At 28.6% G+C, this 9,000-nt stretch overlaps 1 protein-coding gene across 1 annotated transcript; it reads left to right on the top strand.

The window, feature by feature from the left end:
• On the top strand, positions 1-5,530 carry Atac2 (Ada2a-containing complex component 2). The gene is made up of 2 exons (XM_014430521.2): positions 1-255; positions 3,648-5,530. The coding sequence occupies exon 2, from the start codon at positions 3,676-3,678 to the stop codon at positions 4,588-4,590; it is 915 nt and encodes a 304-aa protein (XP_014286007.1). The 5' UTR covers positions 1-255; positions 3,648-3,675; the 3' UTR covers positions 4,591-5,530.
• Positions 5,531-9,000: the final 3,470 nt, after the last annotated feature.

The following is a 9,000-nucleotide window of genomic DNA, read 5'->3' as shown; positions in this document are numbered from 1 at the left end:
TTGAAGAAGAATGAAGATGTTTAGGTTTTACTCAAGGTTATTTGGAATGTCTGTTGGTCACAAATGTTGGATGTCTTATGTTACTAATTATTCGTGAACCATTAAGTTTATTAAAACAGTTTCTGGATGTATTATACATATAATTACTCGGGAAACTTTAAATTCATTATAAGTAGAAGTTTGCTCATAGTGTTGTTTTGTTCTTTTTTATTTTTATTCTATCACATTTATTAGTGATATGTTCATATTTTAAAAGTAAGTTTCATTCTGTTTATATCACAAGTTAAGAATTGAGATAATATTTATTTAATCTTTAATACTGTAGAATTAATGTTCAGCTACTGGTGTGTTTGAGGAATTGTTTTACATTAATTCCTAAATAATGAATGTAGAATGATTCTTTTTGAAATACCAAGAGCTGACTATTGTAATACTACCTATCGAATTAAGTATTGTTAAGTTCAGTATTTTTTTAATTTTCACATTTTTTAAAGTTCTATTCTGCTATATTTATTTCAATTATACAAATAGTCTATTATTCATATTTTACTTAGCACTACTTATTCTTGGGTAGTGTTTACTTTATAGTTAAAGTTTTAAACCAAAGATGAATAGGCTGGATCAGTGATCATCTACTTATTATGGACTTGTAATTTTATTTTGATTTACTGTTTAGTGATTAAAAGGATGCTGTTGATTTAGTATATTATGATCATTGCTGAATCTAATGTCATTCACTGATATGTTTATTCTACATTCAATTTGTGTCAAACACTTGTTTTTATAAACACAACCTGAAAGGTGAGGCATCAGAATCCTTAAAATCCTAATGTCCATGAAATATAAATACATTTGAAACTAAAATTGATCTATTCTTTTACATAACTTGATTTTTGTTGGACTACCATTGTTGCTGTGAATTAAGATTACGTGTTTGAATCTGAAATTTTAATTATTATTACAAGCAAAATTAACTTAAAAGCTAAATGTAGATCTAAAATCAGATTCTTATATATTATAATGGCATATACTTAACGAAATATTGCCCCCCTCTTTACTGATATTTTTACATTTTGATGGTTCTAATTTTATATATATATATATATATATTGTAAAACATCATAACAGAAATATTCTCACCTTTCTAATGACAAGGAACATTTTGATAGTACTAGTTTATTCTGAGTTATATCTATATGTATTGTAAAAAAATTTAAGAGGTAATTACAGAAAAATTGTTTGTCTAAAATTTTATGTAGAAATAGTTTCCAAAGTTTTTAAGAATATAAGTGTATATTCTTGGCCTTTATATTTGTTCCTATCATGTAATGATATCTCCATTACAGTAATATTTATGTAGACGTTAAGATATTAGAAGTTACAGTTTCAATTACAGAATTAATTTACAAGACTGAATTCTCTCGTAATTTTAAAAAACATCTCTGTAGTTCTTTTTTTTCACTAATCCAGTCAATGATGATTTGTTTCATTGCCCTTTTGAATTTATATTGGTCTGGTCACTGCAGATTGGTCGCATTTGTAAACATTCAACATTCCATCAGAGGTTGGCTGCTAAACTATTTTGCTCCTTTGATAATCTGGAATCTGGATCCCCCAGATTTATTTGAGTTCTGGTTTGTGTTGTATACCGTTATTTGTGATCTCGCTCGAAATGGTGGTCCAGAAAATAAAGCTTTGTTTTAGAATCATCCGTTTTTGTGTCATCCTCATCACATGTGTCGAGTTGACCCTTTTAGCTAGATTAATTTTGAAATTAAAAAAAGTCAGGTCTTCATCTAAATATTTTTGCATGTTCCTTAACAAATCTGCTTCTAGTATCAATATCATTTTTGTGAGTTTTTTATATACTTTTAAGAACTGTTGATAAGAAAATTTGCATTATATTTGCTCAATTATGTTAGTAAAGATCATAAATTCTTTGTTATTCATTGATAAGAGAAAAAGTACTTTTTGCTGTTGGTCGTAGTAGAGGAAACTGTATTGCTACACGATTCAAGAAGCTGTTTAAAAAGTTTTTGACTTGTTTAACAGTTAATTTTTTATTAATAATTTTACCTTGACATTGGAATTCTATACTTCAAATGCGCTCTATATGTTCCATATTTGTATTTAGCCCAGTCTTTCAAATATGTCCAACTAGATTATGTTATAGGTAGGTTAGACCTTCTTTCACTAAAAATATTTTTCCATCATCAGGTTAGGGCTGGCAATAAATTAAAAAAAGTTTGTAATTGGAAGATTTTTTGTTATTAATTACATCTCATTATTTTCGGTCAAATGATATCTCATTTTACCTTATATATTCAATATATTAAAATTTTATATATTTAAAATATTTTTCTACATTTTCTCGATTTCCGCAAAAAGTTATGATTATTTTTGCATACCTTTTTCATTGATTATACACTCAAATAACAATTTAAGCCAGGAAACTATTTTATATGACGATTGTAATTAAATGTCCAAAAATAGCTATTTTTTGCGGTTTTTTATTATTTTTAAGAAAGATGTTGACAATTCGAATTGTCCAAAGTTTTAATTTTTTATTGGTCTAACCACTATCGCAGTATTTGGCTTTTCCTGAAACTGTATTATATATTCTCAATAAACCAAATGAGCTTTTTAATCCCCCCCCCCCAAAAAAAATTACTCTGCCATCCGCCATTCTCATATTTTCTTTAAGACTCCTGGGCTGATTTTTTAAAAATTTGTTTCTGAATTCACTGGTTACTCCAGAAATACTGCCTGATCGTGGCATAATTATCCGCCATTTTGTTTCAAAACAGCAGCTGATTTGAAGTTTAAAAGCCTATATCTCATCACCATTGTACCAACTTTATCGTCTTGAGTGGAATTATTATTTACCTAAAAAAATAATCAATCCTAATAATAATTTTTGTTTAAAATGCTAACTGTTTCAGGCATGTATATGGATGTTAATCTTTACAAATTATTATAGATATAATAAAACATTAACTCTGTAAATGTTATTATCCCTATCTAAAGTTTACCTATGTATATCAACTGTTGATAAGTGCATTTAATGAGTAAAAAGAGTAGTAAAAAATAGATGATCATTATTAATTAATGAATGCTTATGCTTATGAGATAACACGTATTATAGATTCAAAAATAGTTAGTGAAAATTTAAGACAAATGTTGAAAAGTCTTTTTTCAAAGTACTTTTCACTATTTATCTGATTGAATAAAGGTTTCATTCTTATTGGTATTAAAAGCAACAGCCTTAGTGAAAACCTTAGGGGAATTTGAATGGAAGATAGTTTAATTGTTGAACTAATATTTTTTTTTATTATAACAAATTTATGAAAGATTAAATTCCAATTATTATTAAACTTTTTAAAATGCACAATATAGAAGATTGGGTGCTGAAATACCTTGGTTTCAAGGAGTACCTGAAGGCATTCCATAGGCTTTTAAGAGAATCTTTTATAAATCTTTTTTAATGTTTAAGATACATGATGTTTATTTACTTTAATTGTTCAGCTCACTTAACTTTGAATTTATAGAAAGTTAATATTAAACCACAGAATGTAGTTTAATATTAAGTAGAAACATAATAAGGAGGAACACTTGTAATTTATTTTGTTAATATCACTGTGTTGTAGTCATTACAGATCTCTTAGTGCAGCTTAAATGGATGAAGTGGAACAAGGAGCTGTAGAAAAGAAATGCAGCATTGGAAATAGAAAAGATAGAAAGAGAAGAATATCCAGGCATAAATATTGGAATATACCAGTAAATGAAAGTTTTATTAGTGAAATATCTTATTATAAAGAGATACAAAAAATAAAAAAGGGATCAATTGATTTTGCTGCACCAGATATAAAACGGTATTATAGAAAAGTGATTGTTACATCAAAATTACCTTTAGTGGAATTGAAATTGGTTGATAATGAATCAGAAAATCTCAACAGCTCTTCTGCTGTTCTTGTTGATGGAATGCCTCTCAGTGCTGTCCCATGTTCATATACTGAGAGGCTACTGAAACCATTTATTTTTCAAGATTTTGAAAGTCGACCTTTATGGCTAAACATGCATGATGAATTTCGTTCAAAAGTCATTGAACGATTTCCATCTTTAAGAGTGAAAAAAGTAAAAAAACATCCTATTAACTATATGTATATACAAAAACAACATATTCAAGCTATAAATGTATTAGCTGAACAGTATTTTTGGCCAGGTATTGATGTTAGCTCAGCTTTATGGTACCCTGAATTTTCATGTGTTGCACTTTACAAAAAATTGGTTGTTGGTTTTGGTATTATGACACCTGGCTTATATTTAAATGAAGGCTATATAAATTTTCTATTTGTTCGGCCGCATTGGCGTAGTAGTGGGATTGCGTCATTTATTCTTTATCATCTTACTCAGACCTGTATTTCGTGGAACATTACGCTGCATACTTCTTTATCTAATGATGCTCTTCTATTATACAATAAGTTTACTTTTAAGGTACATCAGATGATCAGAGATTTCTATGATAAGCGGCTTTCTCTTAGTGGTAATGAGTCAGGACATGCATTTTACATGCAATTACACAAGTATTAAGTGGAATAAAGCTGTATAATATATTAATAATAATATGAAGATGTTCAGGGTTGGAGTCAAAAAAGAACAAATAGTTTTTAACTATATAATGTCACTTTGCTGGGCTGTTCGAAGCTATAGGTTAAACAGACCTGTTTAACCTATAGCTTTGAATAGCCCTGATGAAGCCGTACAAAGTAGGGCGAAACGAAACATTGGACATTTAATAGTTAAAAACTATTTGTTCTTTTTCGATCGCAACCCTCACCACCTTCTTCATATTTTAAGTTATAAGGTCAACTATATATATATAGTTGACCTTGTAAATTAAAATTCCATTCCATAATCAGTTGTTCATGATAATTGTCGTTATATCCTTCTGTTGCTTAGTTTGTGTTTAAATTTTTATTAGGATCCTTTATGTTGCCTACCTTTTGAAATGATAAATTGGACTATATAATAATCTCCTTAGTGCCATGAATTCACTTGAACTATACTCCAACTGAGGTTTTTTGTATTCATTTTGACAAATTCGTACTTTTCTTGTTTTAACTTAGAGAAAATTGAGATCACTAAGAGCAATTGTAGGTAAATTCACCGAGGGTGTGTGAAAAAGAATTTTTATCAACCAAACTGCCTAGTTGATGAACACTAAATGATTTAAATAATTATTGGCTGATCAGAGGCAGAGAATGAAAAATGTATGATGTAATGTATCTTCATTGAAAAATTTCATAAAATAGATCCTTTTAATATTGATTACGATTGAAAATTTCTTGCAATATGGCCTGAGAAGCTTGAGCAGAGCATTTATTATGACACATTCTGAAACTTTTTTTATTTTACTAATTCAATTTTATTACTATGATTAGTTCTAAATTGAACTATTATCAAATTTTTGTATTTAAGAATTATAATTTTATTGTATTTCTGAAATGGAAAATAAAATAAAAAGTAGTGATGTCTCTGTTTTTACACATCCAGTCATCTCTTTTTGCTGGTAAATTCTTCTTTATCCTGCATGGTTATTATCAAATGATAGCTTGTGTTGATTTACTGCTCTTCATTCAAATCTTTCAGTATAATGTTAATTATGGTTTATTTATTTATTGTCATATGGCAACTTGAAATTAGACACCAGAGCTATGCCTATCTCCTATTGTCTGACGGACTTCACTGACCAGAGAAGTGGTGTTTGATCCCAGGTAAGGGGCTCGACTCTAGAGAGAGAAATACGTTATTCATCTATGCTGCCCAAATACATCAGGTTGCTATATCACACAGCATACTAATCAATCCGTAATCGGACATATATAAATTTCATATAATTACATGGTATAATAAAATAGAAAGAAAATAATTTTTTTCCTTACAGTTTCTTTTTACAATCAATTTCGGTCTATACACCAAATACAAATATTTCAATTCATTCCTTTTTTTCTTTCTCTTTTCTGTTCCTTCAATTTCACCATTTCGAATTCACCTTCCCAGATCCTCTTCAGTGACCCGGTAAACAAATTCACTATTAGACGGCAATATGAGATCAGACCATTAATAATAGTCACAGCAGTAGATCAGTTTACCAAAAAACAAACAAATAAATACATTTTACGAGAACAAGACTAACACATAGATTCAAAGGAAAATATAATAAAAACAAGAAACTTGAATGGATAAATAAGTTTAAAAAATAAAAATATATAAATAAATAATATTTTGGATTATTGTAATTTGTGAACAAGCTTGGTTATGCTTCATTTAAATTTCCATATGTTTTCCAAAAGTGATAATTACTCCCTAATTATTGGTTATTTTTCATGCAATAATACAATTAATTTCAGAATACAAAGAATTTCTTCTTTTCTATATTTATTCATCTTATTCAGTTCTTCTTCATAGTATATATCAATTCTTTGTTAACTCTACTCCATACCTCTTACTTTTTCAATATTTCTTTATTTGTTCAATCAAAGGTTTTTTTTTTTTATTTTAACACTTAGTCTTTTCTAGAGATGGTTTTGAATCTTCTTGGGCTGGTTAATAGTGGTATTTATGATCTTTACTTAAGATTATATTATACGAATGGTAAAAGTTTACTTCAGCTCCCCCAAAATGGGGGGAGACTATTTTTGTCTAACCAGAGTAAACTGATGGTCCCGAACGGTGCCTAAAAGTGCTTGAGATGACAGATTTTTAACTGTTCCTTTCAAAATCATTTACCTGCGATTTCGACAGGTATTTTTCCCCTCAAGAGGGAATTTCTACTGGGAAATGGTCATTAAAGTTATCCTCTTGTTTGGATTTTTTTTTATGAGTCTAACACACCTACTGGAAATGAAATGAACCCATGTATGCTTTCTATTCATATTTCCATTCATTGTGGAAAAATATTTTAAAAACAAATTATCTTTAGACAGGAACTTATGGTGTTACCACAAGTCATATTAAATGCCATAAATCTATGGATATTAGTTTTAAAACAATTATTAACTATTTAAGCTTTTGAAGTCTCAGTCTATTTTTTTAGAAAGAGAGAAAAAGTTTTGCTGCTCTGCTATATTGGGTTGCTAAATACATACTAAATACATGGCATATTTATACAGAGTTAGACAATTGTTTTAATTCTAATAATGTATAGGCATAGTATTATAAATTTTAAAAATATGATAGTAATACATACTTTTTTGTTTCTTTATTTTCATAATTTTTTTCATCCTTTATTCATTTTTTCCCGTTATTTATTCATATATCTAACTACAATTTTCTCTTTTAAACCCAATACATATGTATGTAAGGAAGATTCCATTTTTATTTTCCTTCTTTAACATATGTAAAATTATGGGAAGATTGTTGAAGTGTCTCACGATTATGTTATAAAAAGTTTTTTTGTTATTACAATTAATTTACAGCTCAAGAGAACCTTATTATTATATTCCGATTAACTATTAAAAAATACAATATATAATAGAAAAGATAATTACTTGTTATAATCTTTTCTATTATATATTGTATTTTTTAATTAACTATTAAAAAATACAATATATAATAGAAAAGATAATTACTTGTTATAATCTTTTCTATTATATATTGTATTTTTTAATTAACTATTAAAAAATACAATATAAAATAAACGTTTCAGATCTATTTTCAGGTTACCTTATTATTTTCAGATTAACCAATAAACAATTTTCTTATTCTTATAAGTACTCACTAATAAAGTTCATAATTACAGACAAAAACAAATAACACAGGAAGGAAGTTGAATAGTAGGGGAAAGGTAGTGGAGGATTTCACTACTACCATTTGCCAGTAGAAAAATCCCTTTCGAAATTGAGGGTAATTTATTTTTGAAACGAGCGGCTGGTAATCGGTCACCTGCGCTTCCCGGCTCTGTTCGCGACCGTCAGTACACTCTCCTTAGGAAAAAACGGGCTTCGGCCATATTGGGGGGTGAGCTAAGGTAAACTTTTACACCAGAGCCCCCTCCAGTGCGCTGGCAGGACCTACATCCCCGAAACGAATCAATGAAAGAGACTTATTTAGTTTTTAGTTAAGTTTTAGTCTGTAGCGTAAATTCAGCAAAGTGCGCCCCTGCACCTCGTCTATTAAGCATTTATATAAAATCAAAAAATTCAGAATCTCAATCTGTCCTTAGAATGGAGCACTGCTCCAGTAAAAAAACAAATGTATATAGTTCTATTTTAATAATATAATTTCTATTGGGACTAGGAAAAAATAAAGATAAGAAGATGGTCATGGCTGCGGTCAAAAAAGAAAAAATGCTAATTTGTGGTCTAAAAAGATACAAAAAACAAATAAGAACATTACAACAATAAAGTAAATTAAGGTAGGATAAATATTATATAAAAATTTAGTGATAAGAAAATTATATATAAATAAAAGGAAGGAAGACAGAATAGTATTGATATACAATAAACTTGAACAAACAATGATGAGAATAAAAAATTACGTAACATTGGTAAGAATAAAATTTTTTAAAAATACGTATATAAAACAAATGAAGAAGAAAGTAGAGATTAAATAAACTTCCTGAAAGAATAAATATAAATAAAAATAATAATGATGATAATAATAAATGAGCAAAGAACAAATCAGGTTTCACCTACCTTTTCAAAGCGATAGGTTAAACAGATATAGACAATAAATGGGAAGCGTGGAGGGCAAGTGGCCAGTCATTTAATGGTTATATTTCTATTTCAAATACGTCGCGTATACAGGAATTAGTCTTCAGATCATCAGAAGTAGGACGAAAAATGATAATAATAATATGGTCCGGGTGCGGTCTAAAAAACTCAAATAGTAAATAATTATCCTATTATTATTGAGCCAACGTTTCGCCCCACGTTGCAGGGCTTCGTTAGGGCTGTTTTGACGGGAGACAAAGACAGAGTGATTGTCTCTGTCTTTGGC

The sequence above is a fragment of the Halyomorpha halys genome, unplaced genomic scaffold (assembly GCF_000696795.3).
Source record: "Halyomorpha halys isolate HHAL.00 unplaced genomic scaffold, Hhal_1.1 Scaffold36.1, whole genome shotgun sequence".
Taxonomy (NCBI): Eukaryota; Metazoa; Arthropoda; class Insecta; order Hemiptera; family Pentatomidae; genus Halyomorpha; species Halyomorpha halys.
The sequence above is the reverse complement of the archived record's forward strand: the minus strand, read 5'-3'. Positions and strand labels throughout refer to the sequence as shown.